The sequence below is a fragment of the Mirounga leonina genome, unplaced genomic scaffold (assembly GCF_011800145.1).
Source record: "Mirounga leonina isolate KUSES-001 unplaced genomic scaffold, KU_Mleo_1.0 Mir_53, whole genome shotgun sequence".
Lineage (NCBI taxonomy): Eukaryota > Metazoa > Chordata > Mammalia > Carnivora > Phocidae > Mirounga > Mirounga leonina.
Genome location: NW_023270807.1, coordinates 2,480,454 through 2,499,439, shown reverse-complemented (window position 1 = coordinate 2,499,439; position 18,986 = coordinate 2,480,454). Strand labels below are relative to the sequence as shown.

At 52.8% G+C, this 18,986-nt stretch overlaps 1 protein-coding gene across 4 annotated transcripts in view; it reads right to left on the bottom strand.

Annotated features, from left to right (window-relative positions):
• Window positions 1-859: 859 nt before the first annotated feature.
• The window catches only part of ZNF76 (zinc finger protein 76), a 34,162-nt gene continuing 16,035 nt past the window's right edge, over window positions 860-18,986 (bottom strand). For 2 of the 4 annotated variants that reach the window (XM_034990561.1, XM_034990560.1), the window contains exons 2-14: window positions 15,255-15,423; window positions 11,045-11,125; window positions 10,856-10,933; window positions 9,544-9,743; window positions 6,441-6,557; window positions 6,042-6,117; window positions 5,377-5,502; window positions 5,092-5,271; window positions 4,054-4,287; window positions 3,796-3,959; window positions 2,930-3,094; window positions 2,275-2,388; window positions 860-1,745 (exon numbers count right to left, since the gene is read on the bottom strand). In XM_034990561.1, the coding sequence (XP_034846452.1) occupies window positions 1,641-1,745; window positions 2,275-2,388; window positions 2,930-3,094; window positions 3,796-3,959; window positions 4,054-4,287; window positions 5,092-5,271; window positions 5,377-5,502; window positions 6,042-6,117; window positions 6,441-6,557; window positions 9,544-9,743; window positions 10,856-10,933; window positions 11,045-11,125; window positions 15,255-15,327 (1,713 nt within the window). In that variant the 5' untranslated portion in view covers window positions 15,328-15,423 and the 3' untranslated portion in view covers window positions 860-1,640. The remainder of the gene's footprint in view (window positions 1,746-2,274; window positions 2,389-2,929; window positions 3,095-3,795; window positions 3,960-4,053; window positions 4,288-5,091; window positions 5,272-5,376; window positions 5,503-6,041; window positions 6,118-6,440; window positions 6,558-9,543; window positions 9,744-10,855; window positions 10,934-11,044; window positions 11,126-15,254; window positions 15,424-18,986) is intronic. The other 2 variants (XM_034990562.1, XM_034990563.1) reach the window with 2 other exon arrangements.

The window sequence follows — 18,986 nt, the reverse complement described above, 5'->3', positions numbered from 1 at the left end:
GTAACCAAGCCACCTCCTCCCTGGGGGCATGCCCCAGCCCCCTCTGCTTCCACAGAGCTGCTGGCATGAGTACACAGAAGAGAGGGTACCTGGGCTTGGGGGAGGGTTCCATTCCCAGGTGGCAGGAAGGGACTGGGGCACATCCATCATCGTGGGGAGAGGAAGAGGCCCCTCCAATCCCTGCAACGCGCCCACGCCGGAGGCAAACCCAAAGAGTTCTTCCCATCAGGTCCCCTCCCCTGCATCCCTCCCTTCCCACCAGGGCTGGTCTGGTCCTCCCACACACTTTCCACTAGGGTCCAATGGTGGCTTTGGGATTCCACAGCATGGTCCCAGACACCTCCCTGTGGGCATCCCCAGAGCTGGGCCTTCAGCACCAGAGTCATCAGAGACCCTCGCTAACCTTGGCAAAGGCACCTCCTACCCCCACTCCTCGGTGGGGCTCTGCCCACTTGGAGCAGCTGACCATGGGCAGAGTGTATGTGGGAGGGGGCTGGGCGCGGAAGGGCTCTATATCACATGAGGTAAGGTAGGAAAAAACACAACCCCTCCAGTCCAAACATCCTGATGCCTCAGACCCAACCAGAGCCTGGAATCAGGGGTCACCCTGGGCCCGTCTGGCCACCCTGGAGCCCACCTGCTCAGGTGTGGGCAGAAGTCACCGGCGGGTCCTCGGGGCTTTTCTTACACCTGGGCTTCCTCTCCCCCCACCCCCGCCCCATGCCTCTGGTAGGCCAGTCCCACCAGTCTGTCACTGAGGCTCGGTGGGGTTGTGCCAGGGATACAGGGGCTAAGAGCCTGATTCGACCAGCCCTGGTATCCCAGGCCCAAAGCCGAAAGGAGGGAGGGAGGGAGGGACCCAGGTGGAAACTTGGAACTTTTATTAAATACTCATTCACCCATTTGCCCCCACCAACCAGAGCAAGAAAAAAAATTATCAAAATGGAATTTAAAAAAACAAACCAAAACAAATTAAACCCAGTCCCCAGTATGTACAAGGCCACTCCTCTGCTTCTCTGCCACCGAGAGGAGAGGGGGCAGCTGGGGGTGGGTGGGGCTGGGCACCTTTTCTCCAGCCACAGGCCCCTGAGCGGTTCTGACTATGGTGGCAGGAAACCCTGCTGCCAAGTGGCCAGGCACCATGGCAGGCTTCCAGGGAGGTGGTTATTGCTGGGAGGAGCAGGGCTGGGCCTGCTCTGCTCCTACTGGGCTGAAGAGCGGTCGGCCCCTTCCCCTGGTGGGCAGTGACCAGTCAGAACAGAGGACCAGTCCCCACAGCAGTCCCAATCGCCATCTGAGAGGGGGAGTGGACTGAGGGTAAGAAGGGTGTTCTCTGGAGGGAGGAGAGTGGGCACCCAGCTGATTCTGAGGAGGGGACACCCCAGTACAGCCTGGTGATCAGCTTGTCCTCTTTAGCTCCTGAGGACGGCACACTCCTCCGAGTCCAGCTGTGCAGCCCTCCTCTGGGGCAGGGCTCCCGTCGTCCCCTTCAGTTAGGCTGTTTTCCTGCCGCCGTCTCTCCCTGGAGACCTCTGTGGCCACCTGCCAAGTGTCGGCCACAGCCCCGGCCCTTGGAGGCAGGGACGCCTGTGTGGCATGGCACCTCCTCCAACGCGGTGTGGAATTCAGCCCCCTGGGACTCAGCAGCCATTCTCTGACTCTGTGGCCTCCAGGGTCACGGCCCCTTGCTGCATGGCAGCGGCGGCCACACTGATGGCCTCCTCTAAGGTCTGCTGTTCCTCCAGCTGCGGAGAAGACGGTAGAGATGCAAGGAGAGAGTGAGACTCTTCCCACCAGATTCTAGTGCTAGCGAGTATGTGGCCTACTTTCCTGAATCCCCTCCATTCGCCCAGTGCCACATTCTGAGCACTTAGTGGGGCCCCCACGAACGCTGACAGAGTCCCAGTAGGCTAGCTGTGGCCAGGGAGCCACAGAATGGTCCAGGGTCAGGGAGAGGGGCTTGTTCACAGAAGGGGAGGACTGGCTGGAGGGGACCTCAGTAATCATCTACTTGAGCCCACTTATTTTCCTGAAGAAATGGAGACACAAAGAGACAAGGGTTTAGACCACCAGATATGTTGCCATCGAAATTATTCTGAAGGCCGGAAGGGGCTTCAGCACTATGCTTCCGTCAAGAAAGCGCCTGAGACAGCTGTGTGGATGTAGCTAAAATGAGCTCTTTTTCGGGCTGAGTGGCCTTCTCTTCAAGATCTCCGTCTCCTTCCTCTCCGCTCCTTATTCCTTCCTTTCTCAGGCTCGGGGACCTCCACCCACCTGCACGGCAATGTGTGTTCCGTTGGCTGTGGCCAACAGTGCCACCTGTTGGTGATGAAGGGATGCTACACTTGAATCGTCGGCCACCACAGCCCCAGAGGTAATGATTGTAACCTGAAATATAAAAGAATGAGATTTTCTAACCCACCTACGTGACTCTCCCTCCCCCCAAGCCAAATAAAAATCCCTTCAAGCAAAGTGGCTGGGAACAAGCCAGAGGGGGATGGATAAAACCAGTATAGGTCAGACTAATTAGCATGGGGCTCGGAGCTTGGTGAGGTGGCATTTTTCTGGGAGCCAACTTAATTTAGGGATTTGGATTCACAGAGGTCAGAGCTGTCAAAGGCCCAGAGGTAATTTAATCTCATTTGAAAATGGACTGAAGTCTGTGGAAAAGTGACCTGCCTGTGGTAGCAAAGCAAGTTAGAGGTAGATCAAGATTTAGACACTGTCTCTTGACCCCCAGTGAAATGCTTTTCCAGAGGAGAACGGCTGATGGAGCAGAGGGGCTGTGGGGAAGACAGACCCTTTCTTTATGGGGGGAATCTTGGTCCCTGTAAGAAGGCTGGACGAGGTCAGCCTGCATGTTAATGCCCACCCCACAAAAAGGAAGGACAAGAGAACAAGAAACCCCAAGCAAACCGCCTGGTCATACGGGCTGCGTCTGGGTGCCATCAGCGCTGACCATGGTGACCGTGTGTGTGCCAGATGTGGCCAGGTCATCGTCCTCACTGGGTACGGTGAGGGTGGGGCCGCTGTGCTGGGTCACCATGCTGATAGCACTCCCCAGGGCCTGCAGGTCTTCTGGGGACAGGCTAACCTGCCAGCAGGAAGGAAGATGAGCTGGGAGTGCACTGGCAGGTTGTCCGAAAGCCCCTGGGTGGAGGTACCTGTGCTCGCAGACATGTTAGCTTCTGGAGAAGCCAGAAGATTTGCTTCATGTCACAGAGGGGGAGGGGGACGGGACAAGCAAGGAAAACGGGTCTTTGTTTGCCCAAAGGAAACACTAGAAGAATTCTGCTGATCACTTCTATTTACCATCACTTTGCCTCGGGGCTCTGTTCCATGCAGTTCGGGCTCTCGACCCAATTTCATCCTCATGGCAACTCCAAAAGACAGAGATGCACTTGACAGTGGGTGCTGACAAGGGTCTTATCATACTGCTGGCTAGAAACCCCAGGCCTCCAGACCCCACACCATGCTCTGGCCCCCACAACACGCCTCTCTTGAGGACAGCCAAATGTCTCACTCAAACGATAGGACCGTCAGCCTCCATGTAAAGAGGGAAGCTACTAACTGTGATCTAGAAGTTCCAGAGGCTGAGGTGAAAGCACGAGGAGGAGGGGCTGGCTGACAAGACTCGGGACCCTCAGCCTCAGCTCTCTGAGCTCCATGAGGCTAAAAGGTGAACCTGGGTAGGGGGTGGGGCTATCAGAACTTCGGGACCCCCCCAGAGAGAGTGAGAGAGGGGACCAGCCGCAGCGGCCCCCCCCGCCCCTCCCCCCACCCCGGGGCCTGTACCTGCTGGGCGCCGTCCTGAGTGATCAGAGCCACCCGGGGCGCCCCGTCCTCCTCGGCCACCATGGCCACTTGGGCTGGGATGTCATCGCCCTCTTCCTTCACCTCCGAGAGGTAGGCAACACGGGGGCGTTTGGGCGGCGGGCTCTCCTCGGTGGCACAGGCAGCTGGGAGAGGAGAGCCCGAGCTGACACCTGCCACCGGCAAGCCACAGGGAGGCCTGGCCTGGCCCCGCTCTCACCTCCTGCCCGTAGCCCTCACCGTCGAGCTGCTGCTGCTCGTACAGGGCCTGCTCGCTCTCCTCCGTGGCCTCCAGCTCGCCGTGGGCGCTGCGCTTGTGCATCGCCAGAGTGGAGGTCTGCCGGTAGGTCTTGCCGCACGCGCTGCAGGTATACGGCTTGCAGTGCGTGTGCACCACGTGGTGCTTGTACAGGCTCGAGTACTCGGTGAAGCGCTTCCCGCAGCCTGGGACCGTGCAAACGTATGGCTTCTCCCCTGGGGACACTGGGCTATGAGGGGGGCGGGAACTGGGGCTGGCAAGGGGAAAACTAAGGGGCCGGGGGCGGGAGACGGGGATTGGTGCAGGGAGACTGGGGGGGGGAAGGGAGAGGGACTGAGACCTAGGACTCTCAACAGACACAGCTGGGGGTGATGGCCAGCAGAACAGAGGGGACAGGAGTGTGGGACAGCTGAGCCCTGAGGGAAGGCTGGGGCGAGTGAAGGGACTGGTGGGAGGACACGGGGAGGGGCTCGTAAAGGTGAATGTTGTGAACAGGAGAGGCCAGCAGATAGAGAGGGATGACTGACATAGCAGGGGTGATGGGGGAGGGAGGGGACACATATGCCGAGAGATGACACAGAAGGCTGGATGAGGGATATGACACTGGGGAGGGCGAGGATACGCAGGAGTCATATGGACCGTGGAGGAGGTGAGATGAGGAGCTAAGGGTGACATTTCACTCTGTTTTTCCCCCATCACGCCTGACCCTGGCCTTTTCCCGGGAGCTCAGCTGGAAGGGGAGAATTCAGGGTGGGTGTAGGGAGGTGGCAGGGAGCTTGAGAGGGCCAGCGGGACCTGTCAGACGGGACCTAACCAGCAAGGAAGGAACTGCTCACTGCAAGTGAGACAGTGGTTCTGGCCGGAACCACAGAGCCCCGTCTCCCCGCCCACAAGCCAGCCTGCAATGGCCAGCAGAAGGGCTCGGGGCTCAGAGCCGAGAACGTGTCTCAGGTCAGAAGCCTAGGGTCGAGAGGGCCGGGGCCTCAGAAGGGGTGTTTCTCCCATGCCGGCTGGCCCACCTGTGTGGATGCGCACGTGATTCTTGTAGTTGGTGGCGCTGGTGAAGCCGCGGCCACAGTGGGGCTCGGGGCAGGTGTAGGGCCGCTCGCCTGTGTGGGTGCGCACGTGTACCTTGCGGATATTAGATGTGGTGAAGGAGCGGCCGCAGCCCTCGAAGGGGCACCGGAATGGGCGTTCACCTGTGGAGATGGGGTGTGTGGGGTGGGCTGGTTCAGGAAAGGGGGGGGTCATGCCGGAGTAAGGAGCTCCAGGTCACAGCATGAACGGGGCAGGGCCCAGCCTACCGGTGTGGGTCCGGACGTGCTTCTGCAGGTCTCCTGACGTCTTGAAGGCCTTGCTGCACAGCTCCTCTGGGCACTTATATGGCTTTTCACCGGTGTGGGTGCGCACATGGCTCTTCAGCCCGTATCCTGTCCGCAGGTGGGAGGGAAGGATGAGAAGAGCACTCTGGGGAATCTGCTTCATTATCCTAATTCAGAGGCTCTCTGTCTTCGGGTGGGCTCTGTGAGGCCCCATGGCTCCTCAGGCACAAGAAACCTGTGTCTGCCTCTATCCCTACCCAGCCCGGGCAGGCCAGAGGGGCTGGAAAAGCCCACACTGCTCTCCTCCCCTCTCCAGGGGCGGCCAGTGCCATTCCAGAACACAAGCCTGAGAGCCATGGCTAGAGGTTTCCGAAGGGAAATGGAGCCCAGAGAGACGCAATGGCCCAAATACCCCACAGCTGATGTAGGAGGCGGGGCCTCTCTACCAAGCCCCCAGCTCCCTTTGCGAGTCTGGGTGACGCTGCCCCCACTTCCGTAACAGGGTTTCCTCCAGAGATGGCGCCCTACAAGTCAGAGCGCTTAGGCAGCAGTTTCTCTGGGAAGGCAGGAAATTCCCAAAGTGAATCTAGAACTCTCTGCCCTCAGTTGGAAGCAGTCCATCTTTAGTCTTCTTCTAGGTAGGTTACCTGTGGCAAAGGCCTTTCCGCAGCTGGGGAAATCACACCTGTATGGACGGTCACCCGTATGAGCTCTTTCATGCACCTGTGAGGACAAGCAACCACGGGACTCAGAGGGACTGGGGTACGGAGGGCCTCTTCCGTTGTCTTTAGGCCTCAGAGTACCAGCACTGGCCACCTCCTTTATTCTGCCTCATTAGCTGAGAAGCCACCTCCTCCAGAGGGCCCTCCCTGATTCTCTTCCTTCCTGCACTCTTCATGTGTGTCACAGACCCCTGGGCTGACATTTCAGTACACTCATCTCTTCCTTTCAGTAGGGCAGGGACTGGTTCTAGTCAAAGCAGGAAATCAGAATTACAGCCTGGTGGGGAAAACAGTAAGGCTGAAAGGTGTGCGTGACCACCTTACCTTCAAGTGATGAGCAGTGGTGTAGAGACGCCCACAGCCTTTGTAGCCACAGCGGAATGCCCTGTCCCCAACCTGCTGTCCTTTGCCGTTATGGGGAGCCTGGCTGTCATGCAGGACCTGAGGAAAAAAAATCTTGAGGTTCCTATCTGTATCCTCCTCAGTGACGAGAGGGAAGAGGTGGGATATAGGCAGCTTAAGACCTAACACACAGGGTTAAACCTGCCAGGGGGAGAAGGGCAACCGGGGGAGACAGACCGAGACAGACAGGACACAGGCACTGAAGCACTCTGCAGGAGAAACAGGGCTCGCATGTGGAGTCCCCACCCACCTGTCATGGATACAGGGAGGACTCAGTGTCACAGGGGCTGTGACAGCTATGGAAGAAAGGCCATCTCCCAGACAGCTAGGTAAGTTTGCTGAGAGCCAGCACCCCCACTTTTTTTTTTAATCTTTAAAAAAACCGTTTCTTTATTTACTTACTTATTTATGAGGCGGGGGGAAGAGAGCATGCAAGGAGCACGGTGGGGTGGGGGGAGAGGGAGAGAGAATCTTAAGCAGACTCCATGCTGAGCATGGAGCCCTACATGGGGCTCCATCTCAGGACGCTGAGATCACGACCTGAGCCGAAACCAAGAGTTGGGCACTCAACCAACTGTGCCACCCGGGTACTCCTTAAGATTTTATTTTTAAGTAATCTCTACACCTAGTATGGGACTTGAACCCACAACCCTGAGATCAAGAGTCCCACGTTCCACTGACTGAGCCAGCCAAGCCTCCCAGCAACCCCCACTTTTTTTTTTTTTTTTAAAGATTTTTATTTATTTATTTGACAGAGAGACACAGTAAGAAAGGGATCACAAGCAGTGGGAGTGGGAGAGGGAGAGAAGCAGGCTTCTAGTCTGACCTTGAGTGAGTCATTCCACTCCCAGGCCTTAGCTTGTGCCTCTGAGAGGATGAGACAGGACTAGATGACCTCAGAGGTCATTTCCAACCCTCGATTCCCCCGACAGCCAGTGAGGCAGGGGAATGAAATCCGAACACCTGAGTGGGTTAGCCCGCCAAGCAGGCCTGGCCAGGGAGCCCAAAGTGGGGCTCGATCCCAGGATCCTGGGACCATGACCTGAGCCGAAGGCATACGCTTAACGACTGAGCCACCCAGGCGCCCCCACCAGCAAGCCCCACTTTTGACCACATGCACCTAGGAGGCCACAGCTCTGGACGCCGTTACCCTCTGATGGGAGGAGACCCCTCCCTCCTTGTGGGAAACCTGTGCTCAGCAGGGGCATTAACAAGGGGGCTTGCTGTGGGGATACGCTCACCTGGGTTGACCAGGGTGAGGTACAAGCAGCAAACTGCAGAAACACCCAGGGCAGGGCCTGCAGGTGCTCACCAGAAGTTTCAGCTCTAACCACAGCACCCAGCTGACTGACCAGTCCCCCCTCCCCCCGCGCCATCTTCTCTCTTGAGAACATTGCTGGAGCCACCTGCTTCCCACCTGCCCCGGGCTTCAGGGAGGCCTTACTGCTCTTCTGCTTTCCTGAGCAGGGTCCTGTTGGGACTGTCCCTTAGTCTTTGTTTCCGGGACACTCTGGCCTTCCCAGAAGCTCCTGAGGGTGCCTGGGTGGCTCAGTTGGTTGAGCGACTGCCTTTGGCTCCGTTCATGATCCCAGGGTCCTGGGATCGAGTCCCACATCGGGCTCCCCTTGCTCTGCGGGGAGCCTACTTCTCCCTCTGCCTCTGCCTGCCACTCCCCCTGCTTGTGCTCTCTCTCTCTGCTAAATAAATAAATAAAATTAAAAAAAAAAAAAAAAGAAGAAGCTCCTGAAACAGAAGTCTGGAAGGCACGGGGAGTAGGAGACGAATTGGTGAGGCCAAATTCATGGCAAGGTCTGTCTAGTCAGCTCCAAGTCAGGGGGTCAAGCAGCTGACAAAATTCCACACACTTAAACAGCTGGTGAATGGCGGGGGAGTGTCACAGGTGGCCAGGCCTGCTTGGCGGGCTAACCCATTCAGGTGTTTGGATTTCATTCCCCTGCCTCACTGGCTCTCGGGGGAATCAAGGGTTGGAAGTGACCTCTGAAGTCATCTAGTCCTGTCTCATCCTCTCAGAGGCACGAGCTAACGCCTGGGAGCGGAATGACTCACTCAAGGTCAGACTAGGTGGCGGGAGAATCAGCACGGACCTCAGGGTTCATGATCCAAAGCCCAGTTGTCTTTCTAACAGCAGCAAGTCTCAAATATGGCTTCTAAAATACACCGCAGGGAACGGAGGGAGTGGGCAAAGCCCAAAGCAGTCTGCTCTCAAGTTTTGTGCTTCATGTTGGAAAGACATGAGAGTTTCCTCTTCTTCTCTGATACTGCTACGTAGTCTTATTATAAAAACAAGCCCCCCTCCCCAAATTTTGGGTAACATTAGTGCCCCAAGGAGCCCTGCCATGTCCACCCTGAGGCTCTGCAGTTCACCCCAGGGAGGGGGCCCCCCGGTTTGGCGTGCTCACAGATCTCGGTGCCCATGTCGCCCATGGGCGGGACCACCACTCCGGCAGAGAGCGCGCTACCTGACTGACACGTGGGGAGAGCCCTGATCTTCCTCCCTCGCAGATGAGCTACTGTGCGGGCCCCATGTCCCAAGAATCCCAGCCGCTCCGCTGCATCTGCCCTCGTCACTGCCTACTGAGGTTATTCCCCCAAATGACTACATGAGTTGCAGAGAAGAAATAAATATGAGACTGGCTGACCTCGGTGGCCCGGAAAACTAATAAAAGTCACTGGCAAGGGCTTTCTCAGACAGCACAGAGGATTACTGTAACAACAGCCCAAGTGCAGCAGGCTCTAAGTCACCACCGTACAGATGTCACCGCTCTTCAAAGCTGCCTTCCCTCGGCCGAGACGGCATAAACTAGGGGGAGCGTCACCAGCTGTCGGTGGCCCCGGCCACGCTGTCACGCACGCTGTGGACAGATGTGTCGGGGGAGCCAGGGTGGAGGGGCAAGATGGGGAGTAGCTCGGGCCAGGCCCGAGCACAGGACGGCCCTTGTCCCCTAGAGTGGTGGCAATCTGGGCCGAGGGAGCAGACGGGCCGTGTCAGGCTCCGCGAGCTCACCTTGCTGGCATACTGCTCCAGGGCCACCACCGTGTCTGCGCTGAAGCCCTCGTCATCCTCAGCGGCCAAGTCCTCCAAGCCCACCTCCGTCTGCACGGCCAGGATGGCGCTGTCTGGCGGCACAGCCACGGGGTGGTGAATGTAGGCGGTGGAGCCATCTTCCAGCTGGACGGCTTCCAGGGCACTGGGGTCATAGCCCTCTGTGGGGAACACGCAGTTAGCCCCGAGGCCGCACGAGGGCAAGGGATGTGGCGGGGACCCTGGCTTTAAGGTAACGAGAACTACATATACCAAGGAAGGTTTCAGCATCTTCTGGTCCCTCTCCTTGGTGATTCACTCTGGCTGGCTCTTCTTCTGGGGCCAGCTCTCCCGAGGACAAGGTCTCCTATGGAGCTCTGACTGGGAACTCACAAAGTCCCCAAGGAGCCGAGGGGACCATTATCATCTTGGCCTTAGATGACCACAAGAACCTCCTAACTGGTAGCCCTTTAATTCCCTCCAGGCTGCACAGCATCCAAAAGGATCTTTGCAGGACACAGGAAATCATGTTATCTGATAGTTGCACTGCTTCCCACCGGTCTCAGGATAAAGACCAACAACCAAACCCTTACCTTGACACTCAAGCCCCAGTGCTCTGGCCCCTGCCTCTCTCATCTTACCTATCTTGCCCTCCCTGCCCCCCCCCCCGCCCCCATTCTGGCTCATAGCAGTTCCCTGAAATATGCCATTCTTCCTCCTCCCATCTCTGAGCCTCACATACTGTTCCTGCTGTTCCCTGCCGTCCCTCTTCTTCCAGCTGAGTCTACCCTTCAGCTCTCAGCCTGAGCATCACTTCCACGGAGAAGCCCTCCCTGTGCTGGATCTCTGCTCATGATGATGAGTTCATCGTTGATTGTTCGTCTCACTTCTGTCTCCCGCTGGCCTCTGGAAGAGCAGGGACCATGCCTGCCTCCATCCCCGCTTGTACACTCCATACCTAGTGCAATGCCTGGCATGAAGTAGTTAAGCAAGAAACCACTTGTAGAAGGGATAAACGGTTATTCCTCAGTACTTAGACATCCTCGGGTCCTACTTAAAGCCCTAAGACTTTGCAGCTGTGGTAGAGACAAAGCCACCATTAAGGCCCATGCTGTTGAGCTCAGGGGCTGTTTCCTGGAGGCAGAAATCGCCTCTCCGATGGTAGGCACCGGGGGAGGGAGGCAAGCCTGCTACTCCAGGTGAGCTTGGGCACTACAGCTCCCATGGCTATGCCCCAACCTCTGCCAGTTCTGCCTCCCTTCCGTCCCACCAGTCATGAGGACCGTGACCCCACCTTTGGGTGTGCGGTGTATGTAGGCCATGCTGCCATCTTCCAGCTGTACAGGCTGTCCATCCTCAAAGGAGAGAGGTTCTGTAAGGAGAGCAATGCTTGCCTTTCTCTGCAGCTCGATGCCATCCCACCCCTCCCTCAGTGGGGCCTGCCTGGCCTCCATGAGGCTGGGGTGTCTTGGGGTGCTCTCACCTTTCTGCACCGTCACTTGGTGAATGTATGCAGTGGTCCCGTCCTCGAGCTGGATCACTTGCCCTTCAAGCAGCTTCTCTCCTGTGAAGGTGGAAACGGAGAGAAGCAGGTCAGGCCCAGAAGAGGGCCAAGGGACACCTGCCTGCTTCTCGAAGAGGCCTGTTTGAGGCACAGTTTGCATGTCTAAGCACAGGTGACATGCTCCATGTCCCCTGCTCCTTGCCTCTCTGGGCCTGGGCCTCAATGCTACTGGGTGTGAAGACATCCCACTATGAGGAACCCTAGAGCCCCCAACAGATTCCCTTCCTCTACTCGAGGAGCAACTTCATTTATTATTCCATACATGCCCAGTAAAGTGGGGACTTCCAGCCTAACGGTAAGCTGCGGAGACTGATCTAAATAGAGAACAAAGAATGCCCTGAAACCTGGAAAGACCTCAGTGGGTCAAAAATCAGCACTCTAACTGAACTAACAAATCGAAATACATTCCTTGTCTCCCACTGTGCAGTACACCCAGAACTAGACCTTCTAAGGCAGAATAGCTTAGTGGTTAAAAGCAAGTGGCTCTGGAACTGTCCAGGCATCCTGGGTTTGAGTTTCAGCTCTACCTCTTACTAGCTGTGTGTTCTCAGCAGTTTATTTAACCTCTCTGTGCCTCAGTTTCCTCCTCTTAAAAAGAGGATTAAAAACCGTGTCTTTGTCACTGGGTTGCTGTGAAGGTTAAATGAATTAACGAATATAAAACAATGCCAGGAGTGTGGGTAGTCAGCCTTCAATAAGCCTTAGCTTTTTAAAAAAATTTATTTGGAGAAAGAGCGAGTGGCAGGGAGGGGCAGAGAGAGAGGGAGAGAGAGAAATTTTAGCAGACTTCTGCCTTGAGCGCAGAGCCCGAAGTGGGGCTCAATCCCACGACCCTGAAATAATGACCTGAGCCAAAACCAAGAGTCGGATGCCCAACCGACTGCACCCCCCCAGGCGCCCCAAGCCTTAGCTTTTATCATCATAAACCCGATCTGCATTTTAGAAGAGAAAATAAAGCAACAGGGAGCTAATGTGAACGCAACCGCTGTGCTATTGCGTGTCCTCCAGGCCTTGTTCCACTGCCGCTGTGGGGACTGTCTCCTTCATTCACCTCTGACCTTTTCACATTTCAATTTTCTAATTAAAAGATGACTCACCCGAGGCAACAAGCAAGCAGTATAAAACAGAACAAGACTCCAGAGTTCCTGAGATATTACCGTTCCTTTGCCTCAGATCTTTACTGGGAAGCATTTTTTTTTTTTTTTTTAAGATTTCATTTATTTATTTATCTTTAGAGATGGTGGTGGGGGATGGGGCTTACTGGGAAGCACTTCTAAGAGCAACAGGCTCTTTGGTTTAGAATTAGGATTAGACAGGGATGCGTGGGTGGCTGAGTTGGTTAATCGTCTGCCTTTGGCTCAGGTCATGATCCCCGGGTCCTGAGATCGAGTCCCACATCAGGCTCCCTGCTTAGCGGGAAGCCTGTTTCTCCCTCTGCCCCTCACCCTGCTTGTGCTCTCTATGACAAATAAATAAATTAAAAAAAAAAAAAAAAAACTTTGTAGAATTAGGATTCGACAGGCCTCTCTCTCCTCATGTCCAAGTTTCCCAGGGGATGAGAGGGAACGAAGCGAGAAAGGTAAGAAGGGAGAGGGAAGAGCTCATGACAAGTGGTTTGCTTACTCCTTTCTTCACGAATTTCAGGTTTAGGAATTTGAACTCTTATGATGTGGGGAAAAGACCAGGCAGCTGCTTCTAGCCTACCTCTGCTAACTCCCCCTCAGAAGAATCCCCAAACTCACCTCCACACCGAGTCTTCTCGGGTCAGGAACCCACAGTTCTACAACCCAGCCGAAGCCAGGTGAGGTAGAGACAAAGGTTAAGACGTAGGAGAAAGGCAGGCAGACGGACCCCCTGAACCGCCTCCCATCAGCAAGCCACGGGCTTCCCTGCATTTAACGCCTTATCTGTCGTGGCCAGAGCACTGCACTTGGGGTTCTGAGAGCAGGAGCAGACTTCTGCTAGCACAGCGGCTATTGCTTCGAGGCACGAGACCAAAGGTTGAGAAGAGTTACTTGGGAAAAGATTTCAACCTAGAATCACCTCGCACACCAGAGACGACAATGCGGAGGGCCGGGTGGGGATGTCAGCTGACTGACACGGCCCTCATGTCCCATGATGGAGAGGTGGCCATATGTTCCCGTTTGCCCCGAAAGGTCCCAGTGCATTTTTATTCACAGCACACTCTTCCACTCTCAAAAGTGTTGAGAAAAAACGTTTTACGCTTACCCTGATGATAGACAAAGCTCATAAACCGTTAGGGCTGCCTGCTGCCTAAGCTGGCCCCAGGGAGAGCTGGCCGCTGACAAGGGACAGTGGCCTGGTCAAGAGCTGCAGGGGAGCTCGCCAGGGGGAGTGTGGTCCTGGTTCCCGAAGGCCGGCTCTCCCCTCAGGAGTGTGAAATCGGTTGTGTGTGAGTCTGTGTGCACACGCTGCAGGAGCCAGAGAATGGCGACGAGAGAGAGAGAGGAACGGGGAGGTGGACGAAGCAAGGAGACCCACACAAAAAAGGGGAAGACGTAAGAAAAGAGGGTGGCTTTCTCAGGCCAAGCGTGGCCACTTTGCTCTTTATTCACCCACTCGACCATTAATTCACAGCAGAAGACCGAGGCACGGGAAATAACTGGGTCCAGGGAGCAGACGCAGCCATTTTCCCAGGCTTCCTAAGTTCTTCCATCTCATTCTGCTGTGACTGCAGCAGAGGGGCAAGACCTGTGATGGGGAGTCTGCCAACAGAGAGTTTCAGGCCTCAAAGGTATTCCAGAGAAGTTCCGCTCTCAAGCAGACGAAGCCAACCAGGCCCACACATCATAGACAGCTCTTGACAAAAACCTTTCCAGAAGGCAACCCTCCCCGCCAACACTGTCATATGGAAAGAGCTTACTGAGGAGATTAAGGGGCCTCTTTGTCGTCATCAGGAAGCAGACAATTTAAAATAAAATCAACAAACAATTTCTCTGGGGAACTGAAATACACTTTCACAATGTGTTGAGATGAAGGCGGGCAATGTTGCAATGATAGTGCATTCACGAGGATGGTGGAGCTCACAGAGTCCAGAAGAGGCAAAATAAAGAGCAGGAGCGAGGCGATGTTTGCCCAGTGCTGTCCAAGGAAGACAGGCAGGCCATCTGGCATGCCTGAGAATGCTGGTGAGAAAGGAGGCTGTCACAGCGGTGAGTGTCCCTGGCCCGAAGGCCCTGTCCTTCAGTGACACTCAGTTCTGACTCCACACCCACCTTGATTTTAAGTTTCTTGAGAATGGAATTTCAGGTGATTCCAAATTTCAGGTAAACAGCAAACTCTTTTTCAGTACTTAGTGCTACTATTTTACTACTTTTATTTTCTTAAGATTTTACTTATTTATTTGAGAGAGAAAGAGAGAGAGCACATGAGCAGGGCCAGAGGGAAAGGGAGAAGCAAACTTCTCACTGAGCAGGGAGCCCAACTTGATCCCAGGACACCCGATCACGACCCGAGCCTAAGGCAGATGCTTAACTGACTGAGTCACCCAGGTGCCCCATTATTTTACTATTTGTAGTGCTTAATCCCATGTTTATACTTATCTATCCCATGCAGTATTTGGGACATACTTTACTACAAAATTATTCATTGTCTATCTGCAATTCAATTTTTTTTTTTCAATTCAAATTTAACTGTATACCCTGTATTTTTATTCCTGGCAACCTTAGTGGGGCCTAAGGCATGAGATCTATGCTTGGGTGTCCCCCTCTGTACATGGCTTAACTTACTTGAAAGTTTCTAGAGAGCACTGAGAAACTGGACTTATTTGAATTATTTGAAAAGTGGGAAGACATATAACCAGCAGAGTGTTCATTCATTTCCAGAAATATTTATGAACTACTTACAACATGTAAGGAATTCTGCCTTTCAGAGGTCTTGGTTCCTCCAGCTGGGCTAGTCTGATTTTCTAGGCTGGCCTGCCTCGATGGCATTTTCTTTTAAAGAGTTGCCATTTTGTCAATGACCTCAAGAAATTCTCATGCTGAGTAAGTTGTGGCATGCAAGCGGGAGTGCACGGTGGTGGTGGTGGTGAGACTTTGAGAAGGGGACACTCCTCTCCAGAGGCTGGGGGACAGGGTGAGATTCTGGGGTACCTGGAAATACTCACCTTTGACAGCTTGCTGGACATAGGCTGTCGTCCCATCACTGAGGGTCACCGTTTGCAGCCCCAAGCTCTCCATGGCAAACTGCTACTCGTACACTCAGACATGAAGTTGGCTTCTGGCCAGCACCAAGAGCCACAGCTGAGGTCAGAGATTTCCTTCTGGGTCACAAGTCTGAGAAAACGGACAGTGTCACATTATGAGTTGCAAAGCTTCCTCCTGCTACAAGGACACATAAGGAAAGAGTGAATGAGGCCAACCAAGAAGAAAAAGATGAATTCTTCAAAGTATAGAACTATGCTGGCTTTTGTGAAGGTTCACAATATAAATATTGAAGAATTCTAAAAGTTGAGCATACAACAGAAGCACGCCAGCCAAACTGGTTGTAAAGTAAGATTCATTGATCAAAATCCACTTTTAAACTCACTGTCCTGGGGTGCCTGGGTGGCTCAGTTGGTTAAGTGTCTGCCTACGGCTCAGGTCATGATCCAGGGGTCCTGGGATCGAGCCCCACATCGGGCTCCCTCCTCAGCAGGGAGCCTGCTTCTCCCTCTCCCTCTGCCCCTCCCCCTGCTCAAGCTCGTGCGCTCTCTCTCTCTCTCTCTCTCAAATAAATAAATAAAATCCTTAAACTCACTGTCCTTAGAAGGAAGCCCCGTTAAAGGCAGGCTGCCAGCCCCAGTGCTGCTGGTTCTGGGGAGCACACATCACATCTCTACACATTCCAACAGCTCTCCTATGCTCGGACCTATCCATCCACTGGCCTTGTTGACTATCATCAGGGAACATCCCACAGGCATCACAAACAGAATGAGGCCCCAACAGAACTCATCATGTGCTCCCCAGAACTCTTCTCTTCCAGTATCCCCCATCCCTGGGCTAGCATTTCCAGCCACCCAGAAATGGTGGGGTCATCCTTGATTCCTTCTTTGCCCTCAAAAGTCTAGATACACCACTATTTGACACCATACACAAAAATTAACTCAAAAGGGATTAAAGACTTGAATGTAAGACCTGAAACCATAGAACTCCTAGACGAAAACACAGGTGGTAAGCTCCCTGACATGGTCTTGGCTATAATTTTTTGGATTTGACACCAAAAGCAAAGGAAACAAAAGCGAAAATAAACAAGTGGGACTGCATCGAACTAAAAAAGGTCCTGCACGGCAAAGGAAACCATCAACAAAATGAAAAGGCAACCTATAGAAAGGGAGAAAACATCTGCAAATCATATATCTGATAAGGGGTTAATATCCAAAAGATACAAAGAACTCATACAACTTAACAGCAAATACCCCAAACAATTCAATTAAAAACCAGGCAGAGGATCTGAATCGACATTTTCCAAAGACATCCAAATGGCCAAAAGGTACATAAAAAGATGCTCAACATCCCTAAAGCCACAATGAGATATCACCTGTTAGAATGGCTATTGTCAAAAAGACACAAAATAGCAAGCATTGGGGAGGATGTGGAGAAAAGGGAACCCTTGTGCACTGTTGGTGGGAATGGAAATTGGTGTAAATTGGAAAACAGTATGGAGGTTCTTCAAAAAATTAAAAATAAAACTACCATATATGATCCAGCAGTTCCACTTCTGGGTATTTGTCCAAAGAAAATAAAAACACTGACTTGAAAAAATATACACATTCAGCATTATTTACAATAGCCAAGACATGGAAAACTTAAGTGTCCATGGATGGATGAATGGATAAAGAAACTGTGGTGCATATATACAACAAGATATTATTTCGCCATAAAAAATGGAAATCTTGCCATCTTGTGACAACATGGATGGACATAGATGGTATTATGCTAAGTGAAATAAGTCAAAGACAAATACCATATGATCTCACTCATGAATGGCATACAAAAACCCAAAGAACATGCAAACTCATAGATACAGAGAACAGATTGGTGGTTGGGGGTAGGCAAAATGGATCAAGAGAGACAAAAGGTACAAACTTCCAGTTATAAAATAAGTAAGTCATGGGGATGTAATGTACAACATGGTGACTATAGTTAGTAATACCGAATTGCATATTTGGCAGTTGCAAGGAGAATAAATCTTAAAAGTTCTCAACATAAGAAAACAATCTGTAATCATGTAGGGCGAAGGATATTAACTATGGTGATCATTTTGCAATACATACAAATATTAAGTCATGATGTTGTACATCTAAAACTTAAATATAATGTACATCAATTATACCTCAACTAGAAACAATTTTTAAAAACTTAATAAGTCTATGTACCTATTTCGGATATCACCTCTCACATCTTAACTACTGTAAGAGCCTACTAATGTATGTCCTCAAATAAGCTCTTGCCTGTTTCCTAGGCATTCATTTTGTAATATTGTGTCAGACTTTTAAAAAAAGTTCAAGGGCACATGAGTGGCTCAGTGAGTCACTGAGTCTGCCTTCCACTCGGGTTGTGATCTTGGCGGGGGGGGGGGGGGGGAGGGTGGGGGCCCCCGTCAGGTTCCCTGTTCAGCAGGGAGTCTGCTTCTTGCTCTCCCTCTCCCCGCCCCTCCCCCACTCATGCTCTGTCTCTCTCAAATAAATAAAATCTTTGGGTGAAAAAAAAAGTACAAACCTAAATCCACTACTTCCTTGATCAAAACTCTTCAAAAGCTTCCTATGGCCCTCGGACTCCACCTTGCAGGCAAGTCTGGGAGCTGTTATAAATCCCTGCAGCCCTTGGCTCTACCTCTTACTAGCACTCACACACCTACAGTCACCTACTTCAGTACTTATCACTGTCTCTTTCACATTTGTTGCCCACACAGGACTTTGGGCTCCAGCCTGGTTTCTGGTTCACTGTGGGCTCTCTGCAAATCCTTGTGGAGTGACTCACCGGGTCCTTGTGTGCAAGGAGGGAAGTGCTGGAGCATCCTGCTGGCAGACTTCCTTTGCATTGGTGATCAGCCTACTTGAGCCAGAGCCCATAGCTGTGAAGCCTTGTTCTGGGTTTAGCAGTTAAGATTCTCACTGGCCATCCACAGAATTCCCCTGGACTTGGGACCTGGACTGCCTACTTGGTACTCACTATCTGCCAACTGATCTTCTCCATCAGTACTGCCCAAACTGTTTTCATGTTGGGGCACCCAGGGAGAAGGATGTTTGTATGTAGCAGATGGCTTCTGTCTGAAGCCAGGAGCAACCAGCTGGGGCTCTGGCAGCCCCAAGGGCTGAGCGGGTCAATATCTTTACATAACTATAGCCCACTTGTGACACACTGGTTGGGATGTTCTACTTTAGACTTGGCATCCCCATTAGAATTATTCATTCATTCTGCCCATAACCATTTACTGAATGGGCTAAGCTACTACTAGCGGTAAGAGTGAACAGTGCTGTAAAGGAACAGGGTACTAGGCATTTTATACATAGTAACTCATTTAATCCTCACAACGATCCTATAATTACTGTTATTGTCCTCATTTTATAGTTGAGGGAATTGAAGCCCGAGACACTAAGTAACTTGGCTCAAGGCTGCACAGCTAATAAGTGGGAGAGGTGAGGGGCGCCTGGGTGGCTCAGTTGTTAAGCGTCTGCCTTCGGCTCAAGTCATGGTCCCAGGGTCCTGGGATCGAGCCCTGCATCGGGCTCCCTGCTCAGGCGGAAGCCTGCTTCTCCCTCTCCGACTGCCCCTGCTTGTGTTCCCTCTCTTGCTGTGTCTCTCTCTGTCAAATAAATAAATAAATAAATAAATAAATAAATAAATAAATAAATAAA